Source organism: Megalops cyprinoides, chromosome 3 (assembly GCF_013368585.1).
Source record: "Megalops cyprinoides isolate fMegCyp1 chromosome 3, fMegCyp1.pri, whole genome shotgun sequence".
Taxonomy (NCBI): Eukaryota; Metazoa; Chordata; class Actinopteri; order Elopiformes; family Megalopidae; genus Megalops; species Megalops cyprinoides.
The window spans coordinates 35478054-35506051 of NC_050585.1; the positions used below are offsets into that span (position 1 = coordinate 35478054).

General features: G+C 40.0%; 3 protein-coding genes and 2 non-coding genes across 7 annotated transcripts; 2 read left to right on the forward strand and 3 right to left on the reverse strand.

The window, feature by feature from the left end:
* Positions 1–3888: 3888 nt before the first annotated feature.
* Positions 3889–7506, reverse strand: hmgb1a (high mobility group box 1a). Its single transcript, XM_036524328.1, has 5 exons — positions 7433–7506; positions 5076–5236; positions 4755–4900; positions 4460–4634; positions 3889–4130 (listed from the first exon to the last, which is right to left on the reverse strand). The coding sequence occupies exons 2-5, from the start codon at positions 5220–5222 to the stop codon at positions 3960–3962; spliced, it is 639 nt and encodes a 212-aa protein (XP_036380221.1). The 5' UTR covers positions 5223–5236; positions 7433–7506; the 3' UTR covers positions 3889–3959.
* A 2902-nt stretch (positions 7507–10408) lies between these two features.
* Positions 10409–18599, forward strand: uspl1 (ubiquitin specific peptidase like 1). 3 transcript variants are annotated; one of them, XM_036524958.1, is made up of 9 exons: positions 10409–10477; positions 11154–11299; positions 12083–12205; positions 13231–14488; positions 14604–14714; positions 15281–15410; positions 15881–16006; positions 16567–16727; positions 16928–18599. In XM_036524958.1, exons 2-9 carry the CDS (start codon positions 11240–11242, stop codon positions 18502–18504), a joined length of 3546 nt encoding a protein of 1181 aa, XP_036380851.1. In that variant the 5' UTR covers positions 10409–10477; positions 11154–11239; the 3' UTR covers positions 18505–18599. The 3 variants fall into 3 exon arrangements, with proteins under 3 accessions (XP_036380851.1, XP_036380850.1, XP_036380852.1); XM_036524957.1 differs by having other exon boundaries at positions 10411–10519; XM_036524959.1 differs by lacking the exon at positions 10409–10477 and adding an exon at positions 10621–10816.
* Positions 18600–21332: 2733 nt separating this feature from the next.
* Positions 21333–21405, reverse strand: trnav-aac. Its single transcript has one exon. It is a non-coding gene; the product is annotated as a tRNA-Val (tRNA).
* Positions 21406–21485: 80 nt separating this feature from the next.
* On the reverse strand, positions 21486–21557 carry trnae-uuc. The gene has a single exon. It is a non-coding gene; the product is annotated as a tRNA-Glu (tRNA).
* Positions 21558–22017: 460 nt separating this feature from the next.
* On the forward strand, positions 22018–27751 carry LOC118775652 (arachidonate 5-lipoxygenase-activating protein). Its single transcript, XM_036525664.1, has 5 exons — positions 22018–22135; positions 22978–23059; positions 26103–26173; positions 26600–26681; positions 27472–27751. Exons 1-5 carry the CDS (start codon positions 22066–22068, stop codon positions 27632–27634), a joined length of 468 nt encoding a protein of 155 aa, XP_036381557.1. The 5' UTR covers positions 22018–22065; the 3' UTR covers positions 27635–27751.
* The last annotated feature ends 247 nt before the right edge of the window (positions 27752–27998 follow it).

The following is a 27998-nucleotide window of genomic DNA, read 5'->3' on the forward strand; positions in this document are numbered from 1 at the left end:
CCTGCCATCTGGACCCTGCCTCAATAAGCTGAAACTATGTACAGTAACTGCATTTCCCTATGGAACAGACCAGGGCTGCTGCATTAACTGTTTTTTTTAATGTTCTTAGCATTTATTCATTTATACTTTCATTTACATCCTTTGCTCAAATTCTCTTGAAGGTAAATGTTTGCAGTTTAAATTTGAACCTCTCCTTGCTGGGAATGCTAAAATAAGCATTTTATGTCTTAAAGGGGGCAGATACACAGACATTTCCAAACTGGACCTGATAAAAAACAATAATTCAGGCCACAGAGAGACAATATAGTAAAGTGTGTTGCAATTCACCGCACAATATACTTCAGTTACTGTTCCCAAAGTTTAACTATTTTTACTTATTCCTTAGCTTAGCTCTGTATCAGGTGATTTTTTTCACCATACTTGTAAGAGACCCAGCTCATACAGTGAGCAAAGGCCAGCGTTAGTTTTTTGTATCCATTTTTGTGTCCATCCATCCAACTTGAAGCCTCCTCCCTGTTAAGTCCAGTACAGCATGATAATTAGATTCAAGCACTGTATACAGTGTATGTAACAAAAACAAATATAATGGTACATCCAGGCGTCAAAACATGTCAACATAATATAATGTTTAGGTGAACCAAACGTTTAACTAGTAAACAAGTATCCAGAAAAAATGTTCAAATCAAGAACATATTCGGGAGACACAGCAAAGCCAATGCGTTTCAGACATCGCTATATTTAAAACTACCCGCTGTAAAAATTCTTGGAGACTTTTTTGCCTGGTCTGACTCACTGACACAATTAAGCTTTTACAGCTGTTGGAAGTCAAAGAAGCCAGTACCATAACCACGAGTGACTAACCGTCCCTCTAAAACTATGGAAAAACGTGTGTCGCGGAAAAATGTGAGGAATCTTACCATTTAAATTCTACGCGCCAATTCAAATATTATCCATGCATTAGCTTTAATTAGGTACCAGTTCGTTAGGTGTTACACCCCGCATCTATGGGCACAGTCTTTTATGTTCACCTGCACTCGAGCGTTGCTTCATCCTGTTTTCATTTTGACTGGATGTATTTAGCAGCAATGCGTGTGTATTTCACGTAGCGGGATGCTGATTTATTTGTTTCTTTTTAGTAGTGGTCGTAACAGAATATATATATTTTAATCGAAATGCAATGTTTTGTCTAGTTTTAATATTATACTAATATTTACATTTTTATATTATTCTCTGATGGCAAAACACCTCTGGGTGGCGCCTTATGACTCCTTTTCTGTGCAATTTGTGAAAATGAACAGCAGGTGGCTCAGATTAGGAGAGATATGAGGCATGTTGTGGTCACGGTTTTGTCTGAGACTCTGCACTAATGTCCAAATACTAGTCCACAGTCCGCAAAATCAACAGCTGAGAGCATATTCCACTGCACAGGGCAGCCACGTGGTGCTCTGCCATTGTTTGCTACTCTGCGCCTCCCCCAGCTATTCAAACATGATATCGCTTAGCATGAAAAGTAGTGGTACGATTGCTCAATTGTCACATTGTGCCCAGTGTACTGTGTACTCTAAAGGGCACAATGAGCGAGGCTTGATTGGTTGCAGTCAAAATAAAATTTAAATGCTACCGCAGACATATATTACATTACAAGAATTATATGTTCAGAATATTTTAAAACAGAGTTTTCAAACTGTTTTCCTCTACAAGTTCAATACTGTGTCTCTAATGCAAAATCTGATTATAGTTTCTGATCCTACGCAGATCTAATTTTAACAGCCCTAAAATCTAGTGATATCTAGTGATAAAGAGAAAGGATTCACAAAAATGTTCCATGTTCCAATGTGACTGGTCTAAAATTTCATCATGTCCTAATCTGTCCCAAAGAAGAAATCACTGAGACATTCTCAATCCAGAGGTATAAGGGCCATGATAGGTGTTGAGGGACTAACCACGTATGATGTGTGCATAGCTTCACAGGGTACAATCAATTTCTGTGTAAAATGCAAATTGACAAATTTAAGACTTGCTTTACATAGAGTGGTCCTATTGCATTTTATGTACCTAATGCAGGTGTTAAATAGTGGTTTAACTGAGAAATTCTAAACACACAATAAAAAAATAAATATGCTCTTTAAAAACAAAATCTAATCAAATGATATGAAATATCTCTGATGATATGCATTATGTACCTATGTTTAGGACTGCTCATGTAGAAGGGTATCAAGTCAAGAACTGCCTTAACAGCTGGTGAAGGAAAGTGGCCCTTTAACCAGCCAAGTTCAAACAGAGTGAATGAGGAAACAGAAAACTATCCAAAAAATAAGCTTTTCCTCCTGATGGAAATTGTTGATTTTGGTTTTCACTCAACTTATACATAAAGAAATAATCAAAAGTCCCAAATCCGTTGATAAACTCACACTTTTCAGAACAATTCTTTCTTTCTTAAAATGATCAAAATTGTGTGGAAAAAGTAGCATTTTCAACAAGAGTTTTGAATCTCTGTTCAAGGGCTAACAGAACTCAGTTCTGAATGCTCAGTGATGCCCATTGTGAAGCATCACATTTGAATTTTTGATTGAGATTTTTCTTTGAACAGCTCCATTGAAGGAAATAATTAGATGCTGGTTGATAATTGAAATTATTCAAAATGACATACACAGTAAGTTAACTTGTGTGTACCTTAAATATGAATTTTTTTAAAAAAATGGTACGAATGGTATGTTGGAAAAAATAATTTATGAATAACCTCCTTTGCGTACTTTGTATGGTTCAAACAAACACCGTATTGTGTTTGTATTTTGTGATACTAATGTCAATGTCTTGGTACGGCAATACTGAATTCTGCAAAATACACCATCTTTAATACTCAAGTCTTGTTTTTTGGTCTGGAATGTTACTATATCACATACCTCCTTCTGAAGAAAGCACAAACAAGAAAGGCCTAGTGTTCACATGCGTGAGACATAAATGTGCTCTGAAGCTTTCCTTTCTAGCAGCACAATGAAGTTGTATAAAAAGGTAGCAAACGGTTATGACTCACCACCTTCTTTCACTGAACACAGCCTGTCTGGGAGATTGAAAGGCTGCACAGTCAAGAGGAGCCTGTCTCCCCTTTGCAGCACATCTGGCCATATTTTTCTCCCACAGCTCCCAATTCCAACAGCACTGATAAAGGCAAAATTTGTACCAGTCTGACAGCAGAACACACTTCCTTCTAGCCTATTAAAATGTATTGTAACTGATTTACAAACAATATTGTATAAGCAAACATGTTGTAGTCCTCACAGTTCAGTGCACACTATTCTTTCATTTTTTTCCCCATTAATCTCTTATGATAGTCCTCTTTTTCTTCAGGCTAAATGTGTTGATTGAGTTAATACACCAGCCTCTTTTTAACATGTCACCCAAGTTCTAAGTCCCGGAATGTTCAAAACCAATACACGTTTTAAAAAAAAAGGGTTTATTTACTTCAGAAGCATTTCAGAATGTCAACAAAACAGCTGCATTTTCTTATTCTTGCAATTACAGAGTGGTATTCAAAGTACAGTAAAAGAACCTTATGATACGGCAAAATTTAAAAATGATAATACGTAATAAAAAAACAAATACATCTGGGAAAGAACTACAACCTCACATAAAACTAGATTGTGTGCTGTGCACCACTAGGAAACCCACTGCCTCCAAGCCGTTTTACAACCCCCTTAAACTGTACCAGGCAAGGATAATGGCTTAAGAACTACCACTGCAAAAAAGGAAAAAAAGGAACACAGATGACACTTTTGTAGTGTTAACTATACAAAAAGAAAAGGAGAGAAAAAAAAACTGTACAGCTTAAAAACATATCATATACACAGCCTTACTTTTTTTTTTTTTAGTTTTTGTTTCTAATCTTTTTTTAAGTGAAGTGTGTACAGGGGGGTTAAATGCTTTATTAACAAGAAATCTAAGCTCTACGAGTAACTGATTTATTCATCATCCTCATCCTCCTCCTCCTCCTCATCATCATCCTCATCATCATCTTCATCGTCGTCATCATCATCATCCTCTTCCTTCTTCTTCTTGGCCTTCTCCACCTTAGCAACGGCCTTCTTGGGGCCAGAATCAATTTTGCCCTTTGCACGGTATGCAGCGATGTCCTGTAAAAGATCAAGAGAATGTCAAGAGTTTTACAATGGCTTAAAACTCAAGACCACCATTTATTCCCAGTTCACACATTACATGTTACAGGGGAACTGACAGATTGAAATCGCTAGGAGATAAGTTTGGATAGCCGATTGATTTTGCAACCCACATACACCATGTCACAAAGAGAATATTAAAAATAATAAAAATGTCCACCCCTGCAACACCACAGTCTGTTCTAACAACCTCTCTCATTAAAGGTAATGGCTTGTACTATACCCTAGCCTATACCCTCCTAACCTAACACATGACAGTTCAATTAGCATCTCCTGCTTCACTTTACCTTTTCATACTTCTCCTTCAGCTTGGCAGCCTTTTTCTCATATGGCTGTTTGTCTTCAGCAGAAGTGCCATTCCACATCTCCCCCAGTTTTTTGGCGACATCCCCAATGGACAGCCCAGGTGTTTCTCCTTTGACCTTCGGGCGGAAGTCAGCACAGAAGATGAAGAACGCCGATCTGAAAGAAACATATGCAAATTTAAGCATGTCATCGCAGATTCTACCAATGCTATGTCATCAATTAGTCACATTTCTTTGACAGTGTTTTCATGTAACCTTTGCTTACTGCAGTACTTACGGGGGTCTTTTGGGAGCATTGGGGTCCTTAAACCGCTTCTTCTTCTCACCCTTGGGTGGGATATAGTTTTTCATCTCCCTCTCATAACGAACCTTGTCCAGTTTTGCCAAATCTTCAAATTTGCCCTTTTCTTTGGCAGACATGGTCTACAATACAGATTTACAGATAATAAATATAACAACAACATACCCACATCACCAAAAAGAGAATTTACTAACCTGACAGTCTAACTGCCTGCTACAATAACAGTAAACACAATTATTCAATTGACATCCAAATAAAATACTATAATGTACTGGGCTTTCATCAATGATTTCCTACCTTCCATCGCTCAGAACACTTCTTGGAGAACTCGGAGAAGTTGACCGAAGCCTCGGGGTGTTTCTTCTTATGCTCCTCCCGGCAAGTCTGCACGAAGTAGGCATATGAGGACATTTTGCCTCTTGGCTTCGCTGGATCTTTACCCATTTTATTACAGATATCTGCAAAACAAGAGTGTACCTCATGAGATTTACACGTCATTCCAACAACATCTTATGGTATTACGAATCTTCCTCCATTTCTAAGTTCTGTCTGTCCCACCAACCCTACCATAGGTGCACAGCGTACGTATGAAAATTATTCAAGAGCGTAATGAACTGCCGCTTATATTGCTAATTCCTAAGCTTGATCCTTTGAGACTTTTCCGTTCCCCGTCTTGGCTTCGGTACAGAAAAACTAACCACGGTAAACGCAGCTCCCTAAACACGTCCGGTTCTGAAGTTTCTGGTAAACAATAAGTAAAAAAGGCTCTCATTTTCGTGTGACAAAATATCGATGCGCCCTAACTCACGTTGAGTATTTAACGTTACCCCCGCCGTAGACAAGTGATAGAATAGTGGCCTCATCCAACAAACAGTATTTGATAAAATCAAGATGTTTTCAACGTTTAAATAAAACGATCACATCCTCGTTTTAGCTTTCTTGTTTACAGGATGTAGCCAAGCTGCTAACTGAGCTAGTATGCTAACTAGCTAACGAACTAGCGATATAAAAGGCCAGAAACTCAAAAATACTTCGTTTATATTTTCGAAGTTTGCCAGCTTAGCCAGTGTCTTATAGAAACAGGCACCTCAATGTTTTCTAAGCTTACGAAATACAAAAGCTAGAAAAAAGCAAAAAAAATAAAAAGGAAAAAAAACCGCCTTCCCAGACTATTTTAAAGATTTTCACCTTTAAACAGTTGATTGTGTTATAAATGCATTGTTATTATGGTGGGGAAAACGTATTAAAACTATGAAAATCCAAATGTGCCAAAAATGACAAAAACATGTACATCCTCCCCTTTTATTATTCTAAACACGATTCTACAAAACGTATAAAATTCAACCAACATTAGCCATTTCGACCGTATTCCCCATTAAATTACAGCTATTTGACTGTGCATAGCTGTAAAGCTAGCTAGATAGTAATGGCGCATAGGCTCTTGTTGAGGAAAAGGAGGTCAACAACGACAGCAATATTTCTTCTTCCATTTTGTGAGAAAGCCTTCTTCATGAAAGAAAGTCCCCTTCAAATGTCTCCACCCGCCTTCCTGTTCGATTTTTTATTCCACAAATATGTTACGAAAGCCAGTCTTCCTGACTATTTTTTACTTCGAGGATCTCAATACACTAGCCCCGGTGTATAGTAATACACTGGGTCTGTACTATGTCTATGTGCGGGTTGTATTGAGTTAGTTTCCTATGAGCTCGGAATGGCCGCTTGTCTTCATCTACTAACACAGAGAATATGGCTCCTTCTCTTTGTGTCAATGCACAGCCATTACACTGCATGCAATAGAGGGCAGACCGACCGAGATACCCACCTCTTTTTATTCTACGATTTCAAACCTTTAACATTTTCAGAAAAATATCAAAAAACTATCATTTTAAAGAAGGAAGATGGAATTTTCTTTTTCTAGTTCAAAATACCAATCTTTGCGACCCATTTTGGGACAAAACACGGTTTAAAAAAGTTGAACCGAACTGCGCTCGGATCGCAGGCTCCCCTACTGGCTCAGCCTTGTTTCCTATGCAAGTACAGTCAGCCATTACAGTAAAGCGCAGATCCTGAGGTAATTTTTCTCCTAATCTCCAAATCGTCCAAAACAGCATGTAGCTACATATTTTTTTCAAAATGTACTCGGATGATATTTTCTTCTTTCAAATTTTTCATTTCGCTAGACATTTCTCGCACTCCCATGTCTTCACATGACAGGCTTCTCGGTCTTGGAATACACTGCAATGGCTAGCTAGCGAGCTATGCCACGGACCTTGTTTGTACGCAATCTTGCCGTCCGCTTAACATAAGCTTTTTTAAACGAATAACCAAGCTATCACTTGAACTGAGGCTGTGTAAATAAGTGGTCTATGATAAAACAAATTATTTGCATTGGGAGAAAATAAGGTTTACTGAGGAAAATGTGATGGAGGCATTTTTTATTTTCTATTTTCACAATGAGCGGCTAGCTAATGCCTGCTAACGTTTGGTAGCTAGTTAATAAAATGTTGTTTTGACGTTTCCATCCGTTAAAAAATCTCGCCAATATCTCCATTTTTATATCAAAACATTATCTGTATTTTCGTATTAATATGATATCTTTTTTCTTCGTTTCATTTACTTACCCACACTTTCAAATTTCTGTCTGTAATACTTACCGAGGGCTGTCGCTGTATCTCAATACACTGCAATGGCTGTATGTGGGAGCAATAGCAATACGCAGTCTTCTCACTAGGTCCTCGGTTCTGTAACATTACTCTCGGTGGGGCTCGCATCCCATTGGCTACCGCCAACTCTCCAGCTTATCTGATTCGACACTGCCTTTCCATTGTCCTAATCAGAGACACGATTTTATTGGTTCTCTTTTGAGAAACGTCACCAAAGTTTTAAATGGCGCGTTTATACGAAAAATGTTTCAGACTTCGGCTTCAGGCGGGCTGCTGCTAGATAGTGTACTGTGTTTGCTATAGTACTGAGTTCTGTGTATTGCACACATGGTATTAAATGAATGAGGGAATGTGTAGCGTTATAGCGAACGAGAAAATCTTATCCGAATGATATTCCAAAGAATGTGGGCGATTTACAGCAAGTTCAAATACCACCATAGCATGCTCACCATGATCAACGTTATCTTTATTTGCAAATAATTATATTTTTTAATTTGAGTTAAAATGAATGTTTTACGCACATTTAGTCGAGGGAAATGTACGTAGTTGCTTGGTATACTAATATAAGAACTACAGACGAGTAACTGAGATGATTAAACATGAGATATTGATCCTTATAGATAACCTGTCTACCTTCAATTGTTTACATTGGAAATGCATTAGTGACAGCTTTGCTGGAGTTGACTCAGTAAGAATGGCCAAAATAAAGATGGATCAGGCTCCCCCGGCCAAACTACGGAAAATCTGACTAATTGATAATAGGAATACATAGAAATGGCTGATTCGACATTCTGTTTGATTATGGCTACCAATAAACAGCATTCATAGCACATAAACCGCATTGAGCCACCACTAGTTCCAGAATTAGTTCCGAAATTGGTATCATCGGCGCTTCTCTACCTGTCTAGTGTGATCTAGAGACAAACTAAATAGTTTTTAATAATATACACTTATTTTCAGTGTCTTTTTCATTTTCGTCTTACACACATGGAGATGCATTTTGCATCCATATGCAGTCTACAGTAGCTCTGACACGGCTCTAATTACTGTTGGGACCATTTCAGTATTACTTATATTCATATGTCCAGATTTTGTTCACAGTTTTATAAGTAGTGAAATGCCTTAAGGAACAATAACATACACTACTGAGTTTTAACTTGTTGCTTCTGTTATTTCTGAGTGACCTATCGCTGCACGGTCGACTATTCTCTTCTAAACGAAAATGTAGCCTATTGGTAAATGCATATACAGGCCTATAAAGACCCATAGTGTGCCTCGGTGTCAAAAACACTTAAACTGACGATAGTGTAGCTCCTCTCTCATATTTGCCTTAATATGAAAGACAGAACAATAGGCTAGCCTATATGACGTTTACATGAAGAGTACCCGGTAATCCTTACAGGTGCTTGATGGAACGCTCCCAACGGATAAAAGCGGATTTGCGTGACAAAAAAACCCCCACAACATATAGTTGTCAAAATACAGGCATTGAATTAAAGTTGTTTCTATTACCACTCACAGCCCCACACAGTAACCTATGTTACAGGCACGTGAAGGTAATATTTTTTAAGAAACAAAACATGGAATAATAGAATTATCTTCACGGTTTAACTATAGAAACCACACAATTAATAGCCTATCGTGCCGTTTTATTAACTCCACTAATAAAGGTTGTAAACCGGCGATTTCGCTGGCATTTTTGAAAATTCATGTATTGAACCATTTTCTGCTAGAAACAGAATACTTTAATCTTAATAGCGTTGCACAAAGCGAAATCAGCACTGACTACAAGTATTCAGCTTTGTTCTGAAACTCGAGTGTCACATTATTTAAATACTTGCACCACTTAATGTTTTATAGATCCTCCTCTGACATGGATTTTACTGTCTGTAATATATATTTATATCTACGTGTGTGTGTGTCTGTGTGTGTGTGTGTGTGTGTGTGTGGGGGGGGGGGGGGGGGGGGGGGTTCTTGGTCTTTTGGCTTTCTTTGTGAACTTCAACCAAAAACTATATATGAATCACCCATACTGATCTACATTTTCACTGTATCCATGACATATGATTCCAGTTGTAATTCAAATGTACTTTGTCAGACTCAGGGTGCCTTGTTTTGTGTTTTGCCTTCAGGAAATGCTTCTTCTATGCAACCCATGCCTGCTACATTCATATATGTGACTTGAAATGGCATTTTTCACACTATGTACCCTGACGATTCTTTATGAGATCTTCATCTGTTCTCTTCGGTCCGTGTTTGTTCCTGAGCCACTTGTCGTAATGGCAAGATGCACTAGCATCCTCCTCCTGGCAGGGGTGCGCTGTACCAGTGGCCTTCAGTCAATTTATTAACAATGGACACTACAGTGGAAAGTATTACATTCAACTTTTGTGGACATAATTTATTTATTTATTTTATTTTATTTTATTTTTTTGCAGTCTTCAGAGACAATTATATACTGGAAAATCTTTACTACTGTTTTCTGTTCTTATAAAAACATTTTATTAATAATAATAATATTGTATTAAAACGTAAACAGTAGTGACCCTGTCAAGAAGCCAAAATCTAAAACTTACAGCTTGTTTTCACGATTGTTTTCATACAAATGCTCTTATTAATATATATATATATATATATATATATATATATATATATATATATATATATATATATATATATATATATATATATATTAATCGTTTAGCCGACATGATGCGATTAATAATATCGATAACATTGATTAATAGATTTTATATATGTTTAATAAATGTTATTAAATATATACTAAAATGTATATATTTTAAAGAAATTTAATAACCCATCTGCTTTTCGGCGGAATTTCTATTTGTATCCTGCGCAGACAATAATTTTGTGATAATTGATGACCATTCATCTAGCTCTTCGTCTATGTTTCTGTATGGGGAAGATAATCTTTGCTGCACAACCGGAAATATAACGTTGGGTGTACGCAAAGGCACATGGAGGGTTAGCGGCCGGTGCAGAAGGTTCAATGGGCAAGTTTCAAATGGATTTGCTGTGAGCTATTCTACTTCTTTGTATCATAAACTCGATGGAGAGGTATGCTCTTTGAGTTTTACTGTTGAGCTACGTTTATATAGTAAGCTACTAGCTGTCTAACGAACGTTGTGCTAATACGCAATTCTGACGCTCCCTCTTTAGCAAACTAGACAGCTAGCGTTAGCCACATAAGGGTAAACGGGTCCTTCGCCAGCTCGATCTACGGTTATAGGTTCTTTTAATGCATGAAGCTAGCGAGTTTAACATTGCTCTTCCAGTACATGGCGTGCAATGTATATTTGTTTCGTCTTACCTACTCTAACCCACCTCAAACAACTGATATTTAGCTAACGTTGAGTAAGTGATTGACTTTTTGAACACGATGTTTAGCTAGCTGGTTGCTGCTATCTTTACAGTGTTTATTTGTAGCCAGGTAGCTAGTAATTATTAAGGGAGTCAGTGCTGATTATTGATCACTACGGTTACACTGAAGATGATATTTTGCCTAGCACATTGAACAGTGTGCTGTATGTTAAAAGTACTGTGTTACTCGTAACGGTACTTAGAAATGTTGTCCATCTGATTTTGCAAACTTAGCTAGCTCTCTGTACATAGCTGACTTATCTATGTGTATCGCACTTATTCAATGGTATAGTAATCCGGTTTTAATTGCTTTACTTGTTTTGTCCTGTAGCACGTGTGAAGGTGAGCCTGGCTCCAGTGACAGGGGGAGTGTGTAGCGCATGGCCGCGGACAACATTGGACCCAAGAGATTCGCTAATGAGCGGCGAAGACACTGATTCTGGGGTACCTACCCCACTGGCGGGGTATTTGGGAAAAGTCAGTTGAGCTCAGTTCTCTCTCTCTCTTGTCACTTGTGCAAAGCTAATTCGAGAAAACTACAAAATAATGATAATTGGATCTCAACTTTAAAACACTTCTTTATTAGTCTGCTTGCGAAGAAGACACAATTTAAATATTACAACCTGAAACGGAAGTCACTTATTAAAAAGGCGAAAGATTGTACAATGTTACCGGGTGTTGCTGTGTGAGTACATGTGTGGCAAGCTGTTGTATTGGAACACACGAAGGGCAGGTGTGAAAGGCACCTACTCGTTCACGTTCCTAACAGGGTAATAATAATATTCATGAAATCTGACTGAGAAGTGGTTTGTTGGATTATATTGACACACACTCCAAGGGCAATCTAGTTTCATGGGTGTATCTGTCAAATATGTTTTTACTGTTATTAAAAGTAACCAGAGCAACTAAAACTAAGTTCAAATGCATTACCAGCTCATATTAAAAATTTGTATGTGAAATTATCAGCGAGGTGAAGTTACAGACATTTCAGACCATGGTCAATTAAGATTAATTAAAATGCATATTAAATATTTAAGATTTTAATTTCTGCCAATGAAAAGTGCAGTGTGTCTTGTTGGGCTGTCAGTCCTGTATGAAATTGCTGATACTCTGACATGGCTCCTCTGACAACTGAGGTGTTGAAACTCAAGTGTTGAGATTGTCTGTGTGTGGTGGTTTCCTGGATGGCGGTCTTGCCCGCGGGCCTCTTGCTTGTTCTTGTTAATGCTGTTAATGCAGTGTCCAGTTCTATTTTCCTAGACTGCAGAAAGGGCTTCCCTGGTGGAGAACTGCCCTTGTTGTGCTGCCAATGGCCAGATTTATACCCTTCGTTCATACCGCATCAACTTCCAGGAGTCGATCACACTCTGCACAAACCCACAGGTGAGTGACAGCACTCATCAGTAAAGAAAACTTTGGCATGCCTTGTTCTCCTTGGGCACTTTGGGATGGCCCAGAGTTCCAGGTTCCACATTATCATAGCTGTCAAATGAATTATTAGGTTCTCTAGAGTTAAACCAAGAAATGGAAATTACTTTCACAACAATTGTGACGTACTATCATTTGAAAAGCAAGTCTTAAATGTGCAGCAGTTTTCTTAATGTATTTTAGTTTTTATGACTTAAACTCAGTAAGATTAGTCATTGTGTAGAAACTGCTGGAACTGCCTTGCTACATTATGGATTAATTTTAGCATCTCATCAACTGAATATGACTTCATTTTCCAGTTCAGCAATACAGCTTAACATTTTTACAAGCTATATTTCAAAAAAAAAAATTGAAGACCAGACCATCTTCATATTTTAGCTAGCTTACCGATTTTTTTCCATTAATTTTTAAAATTTGCGTGCCTCCATAAATGGTTTGTTAAAATTCCTTAAGCCCCACTGTTTGGTGTCCTTATTAGAACACCACATATGTAAGCGCCTCTACTGTCGGTACTGTAGTAGCGGTCAAGGTATCAAGGTATTTTACCCAGTTTTCTGCTCTAGAAACACCGTTATTTTCCACACTGCATGTAGTCTTCTTGGTGAGTTAAGGTGATAGTAGAGCCAGCTGTAAAAAAAAAAAAAAAAAAAATGCAACGTGACAGACATGGTAAAGGGAAAACTTTAAATCCTTCTCAGACCAAGGCTAGGTAGTTAGTAAGCCCAGTCTTCCTGCGGTAGAATTTGAATTGCATTGTCATATGTAGCTTGTGGTTGGACAATCATAGATTTTCCAATTTTGGACCCTCTGTCTGTGTTCATCCATTTTTATCTGTAATTTGGGAACTTAATATTTCACTAGAAACTCTTTTCAAGAATTAAAGTGTATGATCTCTAAGATGTTTCCGCAGAAGTGTATGCGCTCTGAACTTCATCTTGTTTTGTCTATATAACGCTGATATGTTTTTTTTCTGTTTTTAGTGCCTGTTTCCCTTCTTGAACAATCCCTTGGAAGAAATTTTTAACAGCATTACCACAGGAGAGAGTAAAGCTAATGGGAAGGAGAAAAGCCCCTGCAGCCCTTGTGAAGGACACCCTGTTCCTGTCCTCAAGTGCCAGAAGACAGGAGATGTTGAGTGTGCCAATAGCCTGGTGTGCAGCCCTTCCAGTGTGGATCAGAGCCACAATGGCTTGTCACAGCAGGCTTTGTCACTCAGGGACAATGATGACAGTCAAGAATCGGACTCTCCCAGTCTCCCCAATAATGTGGAGCACACTGGCTCCACAAAAAAACCAGATGAAGCAGGTTCAGAGACCAGAGAGCTGAGTTTTCCAAAGATTGAAGTGAGGCCCGTGGTGGAGCAGGAAGTTGGGCCCTCGGTGGAGCGGGAAGCAGAGTCTTCACTTGAGCAGGATGTGAGGCTGAAGGTGGAGCAGGAAGCAGAGTCCTCTGCTGATCAGGCTGTGAGGCTAATAGTGGCACAGCAAGAGGAACCTTCAGTTGAGCAGGAAGAGGAGCCTGCAGTCGAGCAAGAAGTGAGGCTGAAGGTGGAGCAAGAAGCAGAGCCCGCAGCTGTGCAGGAAGTGGGGCTAATAGTGGAGCAGGAAGAGGGGTCCTCTGCCATGCAGGAAGTGAGGCTGAAGGTGGAGCAGGAAGAGGGGGAGTCTGCCGAGCAGGAAGTGAGGCATGAAGTGGAGCAAGAAGCGGAGCCCACAGCTGTGCAGGAAGTGAGGCTAATAGTGGAGCAGGAAGTGAGGCTGAAAGTGGAGCAGGAAGAGTGGTCCTCCGCTGTGCAGGAAGTGAGGCTGAAGGTGGAGCAGGAAGAGGAGGAGTCTGCCGAGCAGGAAGTGAGACATGAAGTGGAGCAAGAAGTGGAGCCCACAGCTGTGCAGGAAGTGAGGCTAATAGTGGAGCAGGGAGAGGAGCCTTCAGTCGCGAATGAAGTGAGGCAGAAGGTGGAGCAGGAAGCGGAGTCCTCAGCTGAACAGGAAGTGAGGATGTTGGTGGAGCATCAAGGTGGACTTGTAGAACTGGTTGCTTCTCCATCCCATCTTTTCTGGAGGAATGAGCATAATCTTTGTTGGCTGGACACCTTGTTAGTGGCACTGCTGCATTGCCGAACTCTGATGGAGCATGCTGCTAGTCTACCTGGGGACAGGTCACCTGTGCAGAAGCTGTGTGACAGATACAACAAAGCTTGTGATGTCATGAAAGCAAACGAACAAATTGATGTTGAAGGTTCATTCTGAAACTCAGTTTCTACTTATTTATTAATAGTCATTTTAATCAAGTAAGTGTATTTTGGTGCTTTTTAGTACTTGTTTTAAAGTGAGAATCTCGTTTTTATTTACAGATGGGGCGGTCAAGGTTCCATCAGATATCCTTCACCAGGCAGAGAGAGAAATGGAGGATCTCCGAATGTCTTCCTTCAAGCTCCTTGAACCCAAACTGCACTGCAAACTTGGTAAATTAAGCTCATTCTTGATTTTAAATTGTGTATAGAACAGACATGCAGTTGCATCATCTGTGTCTTGTTGGAAAAATATAGAAAATGAAAACGTTGGATTGATGAACAAACTTATTGTTGTGTCAGAGTGAGCCTTGTGGTAAAACAGGCTAAAGTGATAGGTTTGATGCTGGAAAAGAGCTGCAGAGTGAGGGTTTCCATGAAATTTTTTTCTATTCAGCAAAGCAGTGAGAGGGACTTGATTATGTATGTATTGCCCCACAGGTCAGAAGGCTGTTATTTTAATCTTGTGGTTCTCTGTTCCCTTTTTCCCAAACCTATTACACAGTACATGCCACAGTGCCTAAGTATTTATGCTGAGATTTGTATGTAGAAGTATATAAACATACAAATATTTGTATGCATTTTGAGCTTTGATTTCATCATATTACAGATAGTATGGAACACAATGTGTTCATGTTTTGCTAAGGTCTCATTCAACTGAACATCTCCTTTACCATGGTATGGGGCCTGGTTTACCTGTGAGCATGTGCTTTAGACACTGTTGTGTTGTGCACCTGCAGGAGAGAGGGAGACCCCTGTCTTTGCCCTGCCCCTCTTCCTCCGGCTGGACCCTCGTGCTGAAGACCTGTTCCAACACGCTTTCCATTGGGACTTTGAGTGTGCAGCATGTGGCCACACCTTCAACAACAGGTAGGACTCGCATTTAGAGGTGCACAGCTTGTTAAAGAATCTACACCTCTCCATATAGAGGCTCGAGTTTAAGCCACTGTTATACAGTCTGTTACTTTTGGAAGAGTTTTGAACAGTTTTGGAACTTAAGAAGCTGTACTATGGGTTTGCCGTACTAAATACTCAGGCTTTACCTCAATATGTTATTAGTTCTAGTTTGTCTTCTTTAATAAACATTATAGTAACATTTTTAATTCCCCCTACTGGGAGCTGAGTGCATTAAGGATTTAGGCTGGGGTTAAAATAAGCAAAACCTTGCAGTTTTTCTTTTCTTGGCACCAGTCAAAATATAATTTCACATCCTTTCTGGAAACCTGCCCAGCAGACTGCCTGGAGGGCATCGTGGAAGGGAGAGAAGGAATATGTTTAGCAAATGAAATATTTAAGGTTCCCGTTCACACGCGACCCCTGCCTCTCCTCCCTCCTTACAGGTGTGAGAAGACTTTAACCACCTTTACGCAAGTCGTGCCTGACTGGCACCCGCTTCATGCCGTCCATCGAGCGCAGTGCAGCCGATGTCATCACAAACAGCAGCGACGGAAGATGCTTCTCGAGAGGTGAGGGGATTGCCTGGGTGATCTCGCCCCGCTACCGTGGATTGTTTGTTGATTTCTGTTTTTGGAATGACAGTTTTCTCCAGGCTAACGTGTGAACCCAATAGCACTGTGTACTGTAGAGCTACCACATTTTATGTGACCCACCCCTCAGAAAATGAAGGGCACCCAAGAGTTTGTGCGGTATGATTAAGGGACCGCTTAAAGCATGCATACGTTGTTCTACTTCTGCACGTCTGTAACTGAAAGATGGATACGTTATGTGCTGGTATTGCACAGTAATGCTTACTTGCATGCCTTTTGGTGGAAGTAGCTTGCAGCATCCACTGTGCAGTTACTGCTGTTATGTAAAAACTTGCTGTGCATGATGACTGCAGTTCCGTTGACTAAATCAAGTGCGATTCATTGTGATTATTATTTACAACATCAGGTTAAGTATTGATTAAGTATTTATATTTAGCTTCTCTTTGCTGTGAGATATTTGGAGGAATTGCTTATAAATTTAAAATGTGGAGGAAATGCATGCATGTAATAATGTGTTGTGTAATTCATCTTTTTTGCAGAGTATCCCCTGTGTTTGCGCTGCACTTTGTGGAAGGACTACCTCAGAATGATGTCACAGTTTACTCGTTTGACTTCCAAGGCAATCATCATGTTGTCAGCACTGTAATCCAGTATGATAAACACTTGAAGCACTTTGTTACATGGGTCCGAGATGCCAGTGGTAAGCGGTGATTCCTCCTTTAAGCCTCCAGTACAATGGTGTTTGACCCCATGTATTTTGTTTAGTAATTTAGTCATTTTGATGTGATGTACTTATAACTCTGTATTTAAAACTGTGCTTCGAAGTGTTCTACAGGTGTGAGAAGAAGGTAAAAATGTGTAAAGGTTCATCACTTTTTTACTTTAATTTTCCTTTACCAGGATCATGGCTCGAATTTGATGATCTGAAATACCCACGATGCATTGCTCACAAATGCCTGCCTGTCCCTGCGGATCAGATCCACGTCGTTTTCTGGGAGGTCCAGGCGACAAGAGAGGAGATGCGACCTGGAGGCCACGCGCTTAATGAAGCTCCAATGGAGAGGGACATCACCAGTGCAGGCGCCCAGCAACACGACCTCTCGCTCCCCTTTCCACAGGATAACACGTACATCCTAAATGCATTGACAGAGGAGGACGTGAATGGTGGCACCGGCATGGCGTCTGCCACTAACCTAGATGCCTCCATTGGCACCACCACACTTTTAGATGCCTTCGAGGGCCTGTCGCACAGCGACATCATCACGCTCACGCTTGTGGAGGTGAAGGTGGACGGAGAGGGCAGGCCGCTAGACAGCTGCGGGAGCGTAGCGGTAAGTCAGCCTGTGAGTGCTGACACTGGGTTGTCTGCTGCTGTGGAAGCTAGCTCTGTTCAGTGCGCTGCTGCTGACAGCAGTGCTCAGAGCCCCCCAGAATGCATAAGGGAGCAAAGCACAGGAAGTAGGCCCGGCCTGACAAGAAAACGAAAGGCACCGTCCGATGAGGAGATTGTTATGCCATCCGTCATCATGCCCCCTGCTGCCGATCTGCCTTGCGTGGACACGGCTGTCCCTGCTTCCTCTGGGACTGCACCTGTACCTGGGGTCCATGACTGTAGTGCTGTGTCCAACGCTCGCTGGTCCAATCTCCTCAGCAGACATCCCTCCCTCCAGTCCACCCCCATTCCCCCGAAGCGCGTCGCCACTGCCCCGTCACAGAGACCTGCGCTGAAACTCGCTGACGAAAAGGTCCTCCCTGCAAAAGCAGCAGAAATGTTTGGGGGTTTCAAACCCAGAGGGTCTGTAATACAAACAGAGTGGTCATCCAAGGGGAACCAACAGCATCATCCCACTGATTCAAGGACACAAAACACAGTCTTCAAGCAACCATTGATAGAAGCCCGCAGCCCACAACCCTCAGCACTTCACTCACAAAAATCCTTGAGTAGGGTGGGAGGCCCATTAGGAGCTACTGTGACTGCTAAAAGCCAGACCGCAGTCCCTCTCGACAGCACTGGTGCCCTGCGTCACAAACTCTTGAAAAAGCTCAAAGCGAAAAAGAGAAAACTTGCTGCCCTGGATCAGCTGCTGGGGAAGGGGAAAGCGGAAGCTCTGCAGAGACCCGACAGCACAGAAATTACCTCCCCCTACACTGTCAGCTCCACCACCTCCCTGTGCAACAGTCCCAGCTATGACCAGTTCTTCACAGACCTCCTGTCTCCCTCCACAACTGCAAGCAACCTGTCCCCAGACAGCACTGGCCTGTTGATGCTGGCTAGTGGACAGGAGGGTGCAGAGGCAGTGGGGGAGAGCATTTCAGCTGCACAGCCGGAGGGAATCGGCTCTGTGGTTTCTCAGCCCACAGGAAATGGCCTTGGTTCAATAAAGGATGACTTCCTGGAAGAATTCATGTCCGGCACGGAGCTTCAGCCATGTGCCACTGAAAATGCTGATTTTAATGTATTTGACATGTTCTTTTAATTATAAATTTTGTTGCTTTAGTCAACAAAGCATCAATTCACTTTGTGTGCACTACGGGAAAGCTAAAATGAAGCAGCTAGTTCTTGAGTTTTTTTTTTGTTTGTTTTGTTTGATCATTTTTCCATGTAAGTTTATACACTTTTGTAATGAAGAGGCTGACAATATTTCAGCTATTTTGTATAAAATGAATTATTGGGTAACTATAATAAATTCAAGAATTGTGCATGATTGGTCTGTTGTATGGTTTGTACAGTTGCTTGTGGATATGAGGATTGTTTATGGGAAAAGGCTCGGCATTATCTCGGCAAGTGACTATATTGACAAGAGACCCTACTGGACATGGACATCTAAATTGTCCTTGAGGAACTAAATGGTTAGGATTTATAAAGGCTTACCCAGAAATTTCCCCAGCCACAAATGTATTTGGTTGAGGAATTTTAGAGAATGTGGAAGGATTTGCAGACAGGAGGGCTTTACACTTTTGTCAGAGTTAAATTGGGGAAAACTTGGGGTGCATGAAGCATAACCTTACCACAACTTTCCTAATTCATGACACATAACTATGCATTGGTTTGGAACGCAGGGCATTAGTATACTTCTTGAAAGGAAAATAAGTGTAAGTAAGTAAGTGTAAGTAAATAATTGTACTGTATTTTTTGCAAAACAAACAGGGAAACTTGCAATGTTAAGTCTCACCAACTTGTGATACATGAACAGTATAGTTTAAAAAAACTCCACCCCTTTAAAACTTACAGAAGCTGGTTATTGGCAGAATGGGGTTACATGTAGTAGCAGCTCTTTTAACAGAAATTTTTGGTGAATCTATGAAAAGACAACATAAATTGGATATGGCATGTAAGTATAAGATGTAAATGAAGTTAACCTCTGTAAGTACTGCCATTGTTCAGGATGAAGCATAGGGTCTGAAATTCCCCGCAAGTGCATCCATTGTCTCCCTCAGTTGAAAAATGAAAGCCCACCTGAGACAGACTGAAGAACAAAGGGAAGTGTAAATAAGTCTGGAGCAGCTTCAAATACTTCACATCTGTACATGCGCTGAAACCATTGGATCCAGATATAAATACCTTTTCAATAAGGTACAATTATTCTCGAACAGTAGGACTAAATCGACTGATGGCATCTGTCTCCAAATGGTGCTTATGCAATCTGCTTTATACCACTAGCCTATTTAACTATACAGATGCCTGTGTGTTTTCCATTATCAGATAGGGAGCTGAACCCTGCTAATCAAATTACCAAACGTGAATTATTCCTTAGCTTTCATTGCTGGGGTATTGCTGAAGGCGTTCAACGTAACCATAAAAAATAACATTTAGAAGAATAAATCCTGATGCTTTTGGAATGTATTTAGGAACTCCTGATTTCGAGAGGGCTGGAGTGACAAAATTATTTTGTTGAACATACCCAAACCGTCTTTTCATTATAACAGATGAAGTAGCCTTCTGCCATTTTCGCGTCTACATATGTGTAACTAGATTTGAAATAAATAGAAGTATGTGGAAGACATATATCCAGATATAAATTAAGGACTACCTTTTAACATCCAAACGGTGCCAAAGTGCATTGGCAACTTGCCTTTGTAGCTGGATGGCGAATCGGAACAATTGACAGCTTGCTAACAGTCTTGTCTGTCGAGTCAAGATACCGTGATGTTATACAGTATATGAACGTTTTTAAGAAACAAAATGGTAACGGGGTTTGTCCCATCGGAATAAAATTGTTTAACAACTACTGTAAACGCTGGTTAATACGTTAAAATGTATTTAATTTCAAAGAACAAATTCAGGGTTTTCCTACTTGACGGTCTTTGGTCAAGTCTATCACCCAGACTCTCCCCACATATGTCGAGAATGGCTGTTCTGGAGTCCCACGTCTGAGCTAACTAGCTAAATAAGCTCCTGAAGATCAGTGGTGTGAGCTAACAACTGAGATTTTTCGTGTCGCGGCAATTGCATAGCACCGCCGCCCATTGATTAATTAAAGCGCTATTCAAAGTAACAGCGGGTTGTTTACTTGGTTAGCATTCTAGCTCGTAAGCCAGGGTGTTTTTATACTATTAAGACTTCAAGATAATGCACTTAGAGGGAATCGAAGTAACCGTAGGCGCTAGAGCTCAGCTAACTTCTTGCACCGGCCTTATTCCTAACCTGCTATCCAACTAGTACCGAAATTAAGTATGTAGAAAGCGGTTTTTGATTCCACATACAGACCAGCTAGCTAAAGTAGTTGACATACGTTAGGAAATGCATACCAAGCAAGTTATTGTTATATTATTGTCTAATTGTAAGTTAATAGGGAAAATGCTATCTTACAGGCTGCTAGTTGTCTTCAACAGAGGAATAAATGCTAATATATACGTGCTAGCCAGGTAGCTAGTCGAGCTATGTTGTCTTGAACACCATTATCTGAGATTACGAACATGAGTTACTGATATTTTTATATTTTACTCTTACTTGTGTAAACTGTCTACATTATAAAAATTAGTGGAGAACAAGAAGACTTGTGACTATTTTGTTGTACACCATGGCGGTCATGTAAATCCCTGTACGCCCGTCCGTGCAGTCGTCACAGGCATAGTAGCAACGTCGACTGCTATGTCTATGTGCCATCTAGCGGAGGAGATTAAGTACAGCCGTTCGATATGCACGTGCAGGTAAACCTTTGCGTAAATAAATACACTGGAGAAATGTAGAGAGAAAAACTAGTTTTCTTCTGTATCTGCAGAAGCATTTGAGTAGAAACAAATATTTATTGTTGTGAAAGCCACAAATGGGAAAAAAAAACACTAGAATAATAAAAAGCATCCATGTTTCCGCCCGGTTTCGAACCGAGGACCTTTCGCGTGTTAGGCGAACGTGATAACCACTACACTACGGAAACGTCGATTACTAGATGGTAACTGTCATTCATTTACATGACAAAGTGATGGTGTAACGCAAAGCAGTTCAAGAAAACACCGATTCCCATACCGGGAGTCGAACCCGGGCCGCCTGGGTGAAAACCAGGAATCCTAACCGCTAGACCATATGGGAAGATGCCAAGAGTACATTCAATCACGTTTTTTATATTTCAGCACTTAAGTGAACGTTGGTTCAATTGTCTGTATAGAATTAAACTGGTCCCATATTATATACAGTATGTAAGCGTTATTACCTAGCAGCGCTTCAAAATGTATAGGCCTAAGCGCAGGCATGTAAGTTATGGTTTTAACTTGTATAAATGTTCAGATTGAGGTGTGTAAATAGATGAGGCAATAAAGATAGTACATCATCTTTTTTGGAATGATGGGTATTCTACCATTATGCAAACATGTAGACACCTTCCATCTTTACTACGCCAACGCTCTTATTTTTCATTTGAATACATGGACCCTGAAGGTGAGGGCTAGTAACGGGCCCGTCAACCAGGAAACGCATGACACTGTGGTGAAAGATATATAACTTCCTCATTTTGAGGTACAGGACTTAGTTTAACAACGGGTGGACTAACAGAAGCAGCTGACATTGCTACTGCTTAGCCAGACTTATTCTCAGAGGCACCATGTATGTGAATGTGATGGAGAACATCTTCCTGTTGGTCCTGGTCACTCTGATGAGTGCGGTTCAGAATGGTAAGAAAGACGTACTTTTGCCTGTAAAACAGGCATAGAGATTGTCTGATTAGTTCAATGTAATTTCAGTCTGGGATTGTCTGATTAGTTTAATGTAATTTCAGTCTGTCAAACTCGAGTTCATGAACTTTATTCATTGAAAATGATTTAAAGGTATGTCAGGTGTATCCAGGGTTGCCAGGACAGTTTGTGTCAAAAGTTGAAGTTAAAAGCAAAATGAATAAATGCCAAAGTAAAATGCCGAATTTTAAATAGTTTCTTCCGGAATTAGCTTACTATTCTCTTGGAAAACAATATCTGGGACCTAATGTAAAGGAATACAACATTGACATGCTGTTGTTTTTTTTTTTTTTGTGGGGGGGGGGGGGGGGGGGGGGCTTTTTTCTTGAAGGATTTTTGAAGCCTAATATTGCAAAGCCTGTAAAGAGACAACAGAATAATGTAACAGATATTTTTCATTTGCTGATTGAACTCTTGAAAGTTCCATTCTGTGCTACAAATCAGATTAAAGATATTAACTGGTTTTCAGATGCTCCATTGTATACATTCCTTTTAACACGTTCAAGTACAAACACTTTTCAGTTGTTTGCATTTACATAATAATCGTTGCATGAAGTTATATTGACACCTTGAATTATGAAAAATGTATGTCAAAATGTTTTTTTTTTTTCCCTAAGAAAGCAGTCAAGCCAAGTACATCAAATTTGTCATGTAAAATGGCTACCCTGAAAGTGTCCATACATTAATGAGCCTGTGTTATTCCAATGCTGTTTTTAAATATTAAAGTAATGTATGGGGGTCCTCTAATGTTAAATTATTGTTGATTGTTTGTATATTTACAGCATTCTTTGCACAGAAAGTGGAGAAAGAATGCAAAACACACAATGCAAAAACAGCCGCTTTTGAGCGTGTGTACTGTGCAACGTAAGTAACCTCCACAATCTTCAAGTGAGGACTTTAAATGTAAAGACTGCTTGAAAAATGAAAGATGGGAGTGCAGTTCTGTTTAATCTTTAAAGTCCATAATGACAAGAGTAACTTGTCTACACTCTTTTTTTTCTTCATTTAAAGCATCTATTACATGTTTGGCAGCTAATCACACTGTAGCAGACTAAACAGCAAGCATTTGTTTTGTTTGTGGAAACTGGAAATCTTTGTATGTAGCTTTGCATTTTATCCTTTCCATTGTGTAATAAACTTTGCATCTGGTTTGCATTGGACTTTGCGGGAGAAACCGAGACGAACTCTCGAAGCCGCAGCCCACTGCTGCATGCAGCTTCAATGTTAATACTTCACAGCTCTAATTCAGTCCTTAGCCTACCTAATGGAGTTAGAAACAGCAAATGCACAATTCTCTAGGGAGGTATTTGCTACTCATTAGAGCAGTCAAGTATGAAGTAGAGTAAATATATGAAGTATGAGGGATAAGTATATGATTAATAAAAAGAGTGTATTTTCAATGTAAAGCAGAAATGTACTATTTTGGCTTAAGAAGAAATGAGGAGTGTGAGGTGCTACAATGCAGAGATGTACAGACTATGGGCTGACAAAAATAGACAGGCCATTCATATGTTCATAAGTTCCTGTTATAAAGAGAGAAGTTTCAAGCCACCCACATCCTCTACTGACATTTCTCATAAAATGTGGTGCGTAATTTAGGGGTCCTTGAACTAAATTTCATTTAAAAAAACGTTTCAGTATGCTCTGACAGGTCCTCAAAGCATCAGGCTGATATACCATCACTTAGAATTAAAATGTGAAATATTGTGTTATTTTTATTTATTTATTTATTTATTTATTTTTTACCTCAAGAGCAGTTGGTGTTTTTCATGTCCAGTGTGGTGGTCAAGAACTTAAGCAGATACTTTGCACAACCTACATGAGTCTTGTCTTGAGTCTCAACCTCACCAAAACATATTGCTCCATTCCACATAAGGTGGAAAGTGTGACTGTGCAACGGTAACACATATATTGGAAAAAATCAACAGACTCATCCAGTGCTACTTGAGGTTGGCTGTGGGAAACCACAGCACTAGCAGACAGAAAAGAAGTGGCCACTGTTATGTGGTTTGCTATCACTGTCATCGTCTTCGTAGCAGCTATGCATTTGTTGGTTAATATGCTGAGTAGAGGAGCTTTGATACTGCCTGGAGTACTAATAGCTAACATGAATTACACAACATCAAGGTCAGAAGGGTAATGCATTCTGGGAGACATCGAGATACTGATCATGTCACCCAAGTGACTCGCAAGATAATCAAATCAAGAAGCCGAAGAAAGGCAAGGTAGAGGATGATGTAGGCTTCCCATGAAAGAAAAAGGCCTAATCTTACCAGCATTGGGCACTACACAGGTCTCTCCTGGTATATCAGATGTGCATGACAATGATAAAAGCAACCAAAAGGAACCTCAGCATGTCCCATAGTAGATGGTTTTAGATGCATCACAGCTTCACAGGGAGAAAATACCCAACTACCTCTGGGAGGAGCTCTAGCAAAAGAAGTCAAAGTAACAAAGGAAATACAGGTGCTCACACTATATGTCTGCAGGAATGAGAGAATGTGACAGCACTGAGGATCAAACCTCAAAAAAGGCAGAAAGCAGGCAGCAGGAAAGGAAGTGAAATGGGAAGGAAGGATTGCAAAACAGAGACATTGTAGACAACAGGATGACCAGGCCTTTGCTGATCAAGAATTATGAACTGGAATGCTATGTTAAAAGGGACCTGTGTGGAAGAGGAGGGGAAGGAGAGCGCAGGTAGTTGGCATTTCACTGCAGAAAGGTGAAAGGTGCAAGGAAGAAGAAAATAGTATTGACCCAACAGCCAGACAGTGGAGACACTTCTCCAAAGTGTTTGCAGAACTTTACACCGTTCAGCAAGCTTTGTAATCTTACACCTCAGCTGCTCATTTTGTGGTCAAACACTTGTGCTTATCTTACTATCAAGCAAGCAAAAAAAAAAAAAAAGCTGTTTTTGAAGGGTGATACTGAGGCATCTTAGTATCACCCTAACAAGACAGTTGGAGGAAACAACAAATAGAAACTAACTTTAGTCTGTGAAAAAAGTCTTTGTTCCCTTTAGATACAGAAGTTAGGCATAGCCTTTTTTGGTATGGGTTGAGACGAATGTGGACATAACAGGTTCTATGGCTTTGACATTGGTCTTAAAAGTTGCATGTGAACAACACCGATACTGTTGCATTACCTGGAACACAGTGCTGTTCCTGATTTGATTCCACAACTTGTTTGTGAAACATTAGAGATGCTGGGCACAGAGGAAGTGATTTCAGAGAACACAAGGCTTGAGTAACAGTCTGGAAGCCAGCAGGGTGCTTTGCCTACACAGATTCAAACCTCAGTAGCCTTCTTTTTTACTCCTGAGTCTATTTTGCGAGCATTTGGACATGTCCGTACAGCCATATTTTTGTATTATTCACATGGTTATCCTGGGTGGTGCGACCATGCTCACCAGTCATGTGTGGCTCTTCTTTACTTTGTGGTCAGGTAACGAGATTCAGAAGTCTTTGAATCCTTGTTATGTGGACATGGCTTCGCAGAGGGAAGCTGGTTTTGGATAAAAATGTCCTTACACTTTTTGGAGCGTATGGCTCCTTCTCTCTGGATTGAATTCAAAACTTTTGTCTCTGATGAATGATTTTTCATTCAACACAGGACAATTGGCACAATTTGAAACTATTTGTTCTCTGTTAAGAACTCATACACTGGGACAGCACAGGTTTTTACCCTGTCATATGTTTTCTGTAAGGAAGCTCAGCTCTCTTAGGGATTGTGTTTCAGCAGTCCTGACCACTTTTTTTTTTTTAGCTCGTGGCTACTTAGCAGTGGTGTTGTCTAAAAAGCCTTCAAAGTTTCCTCTTTCTTGTAAGAACCTCAACTTTCATGTTACTGTGGCTCATATTTTGCAGTGATCCTAATGTTGTTTCTGTTTCTTGCTTTTTTTTTACAGGCGAAACTGCATGGATGCGTATCCTACCTTCATTGCAGTTATGTGGTGTGCTGGGATATGTTTAAGCCAAGGTAGACCAATGCACTGTGAACTGGCTGTTGCTTGGCTTTGTGCTGTTGGCTGTTTTATGTTAGGGTTACAGTCATCCTTATGTGATTCTCAAACCACTACACACAAATGCACTGAAAAGATGGCCAATAAGCAAATGACACATTGCACGCACACATAAACACATGTAAGTTTCCTGAGTTTCACAAGTGTTTCCTGCATTTAACCACAATGATCCTGAAGTCTGTGTCCGTACAGACAAGTACTTCTGTCCCATCTTGCATCATTTCAATATAAAGAATTTAGATACACTTTCAAACAGCCACCTAATAAATGCCCAAACTTGGCCCACTTTGCATTTATTTTTTTCCTTTGTAAAAAGTATATGGAAAGTACTTTGTGGCTTGAATTTGATGTCCTTATTGTAAAGTCTTTTATCATGTTTTCAGCTCCAGCGGCCTTTGCTGGACTGATGTACCTGGTTGCTAGACAGAAGTACTTTGTGGGGTACATGGGTCAGACATCTCAGAGGTATGTACAAAGAATTTTATCTTCGTATTTCAGTAAATCAGTTTGTGTGCAGCTGTGTATGTATGCAGGGTGTGAAACCAGAGGTGTAGTGCAGAACAACACACTGCAGGTTCTGCACAGATGACATTAGTGTGAATTAAAATCTCTGTCAGCACAGTTGTAAACCTTTGATAACTTTTTCGTAACTTAGATACTTCATTCTTTTAAAATTTGGGAAAATACCCATGAAAAATACCTTAGTGTCAGTCTCATAGCATAAGCAGAATTAAGTTTTGTGGAAATTAAGTTTATTTGTAATTGAATCCACTGTATTTGGCAACTTTTCATGTTTGGAATATGTTTGTTTTATTTGCATAGGTAGCAGTGTAACTGGGAACTTAACAATAATCTTTTATATACTGTCATTGCAATGTTCTGCTTCAGTGACTGCAAATTTGAGATTAACACCCATGAAAATACACCATTTGCCTGCACAGACCCACACAGACAATTGTAATACTGTTAGTTTATAAGCTTACAATGGGGCAATAATGAATCATATTGCTTTATTGCAAAGTAAGACCTTGGGAAATATTTTTGCAAAAGAGTGGCATGAAGCAATTGGAAGATGTGCTTGTGTTGCTTCTCAGACACATGCATGAAGTTCACTGATGGCTCTTAGCAAGGCAGCTGGGGCTTTGAGACTTTCTTCCTTATTACACCAACCTTACTTATCAGTCCTGGTGGCTCTTGTGCCCTAACTTTGCTTTCTTTTTCCCTGATTGTGTTCTGTGTCCTGTGGAACCAACAGCACACCAGGTTACCTATTTGGCAAGCGTATCCTCTCCTTCCTGTTCCTCATGTCTTTCGTGGGGGTTGTAAACCACCTGCTGGCCCACTACTTTGCCACAGACTACAAGGATTACATCCAGACCATCACCAAGGCTGCGTCTGCCCTGCTTCTCCTGCCCTGAAGAGGCACTGTCTGAAGAAAGAGGGCCTTTCCGCACCAATGGGTGGGGTTCTGTTGGCAACGGCCTTCTCTTTGTACCTTTTCCGTATGCATTTATATACACATTTGAAATTATGAAATAAACAGGGTTTGGCATACTTCGTGTTTTGAGTGACTGTCAGTATTTCTAAACACAAAGATTGTACAGATATTTCTCCTGAACTGCATTAGTAGAGGAAAATAATGACACACGTGACAAATCAATGCTTTAATAATTTATATAATCCATAACATTGTTTAAAGACTACACATAAAACGTGTTATCAAAATATAAAAAAAATAAATGCAACTTGTTGACAGCAGACTCCCACAATAAATGCATCTAA

What these genes read in the sequence shown, in the direction of transcription:
- hmgb1a (XM_036524328.1), bottom strand. Translation starts at nt 5,222, where the DNA reads ATGGGTAAAGATCCAGCGAAGCCAAGAGGCAAAATGTCCTCATATGCC. An exon ending in AGTGTTCTGAGCGATGGAAG is followed by an intron (nt 4,901 to 5,075) that starts GTAGGAAATCAT and finishes TCTGTATTGTAG; the next exon opens with ACCATGTCTGCCAAAGAAAA. An exon ending in AATGCTCCCAAAAGACCCCC is followed by an intron (nt 4,635 to 4,754) that starts GTAAGTACTGCA and finishes TGTTTCTTTCAG; the next exon opens with ATCGGCGTTCTTCATCTTCT.
- LOC118775652 (XM_036525664.1), top strand. Translation starts at nt 22,066, where the DNA reads ATGTATGTGAATGTGATGGAGAACATCTTCCTGTTGGTCCTGGTCACT. An exon ending in GAGCGTGTGTACTGTGCAAC is followed by an intron (nt 23,060 to 26,102) that starts GTAAGTAACCTC and finishes TTTTTTTTACAG; the next exon opens with GCGAAACTGCATGGATGCGT. An exon ending in TGGGATATGTTTAAGCCAAG is followed by an intron (nt 26,174 to 26,599) that starts GTAGACCAATGC and finishes TCATGTTTTCAG; the next exon opens with CTCCAGCGGCCTTTGCTGGA.
- uspl1 (XM_036524958.1), top strand. Translation starts at nt 11,240, where the DNA reads ATGAGCGGCGAAGACACTGATTCTGGGGTACCTACCCCACTGGCGGGG. An exon ending in TGGCGGGGTATTTGGGAAAA is followed by an intron (nt 11,300 to 12,082) that starts GTCAGTTGAGCT and finishes CTATTTTCCTAG; the next exon opens with ACTGCAGAAAGGGCTTCCCT. An exon ending in GGCCACACCTTCAACAACAG is followed by an intron (nt 15,411 to 15,880) that starts GTAGGACTCGCA and finishes CCCTCCTTACAG; the next exon opens with GTGTGAGAAGACTTTAACCA.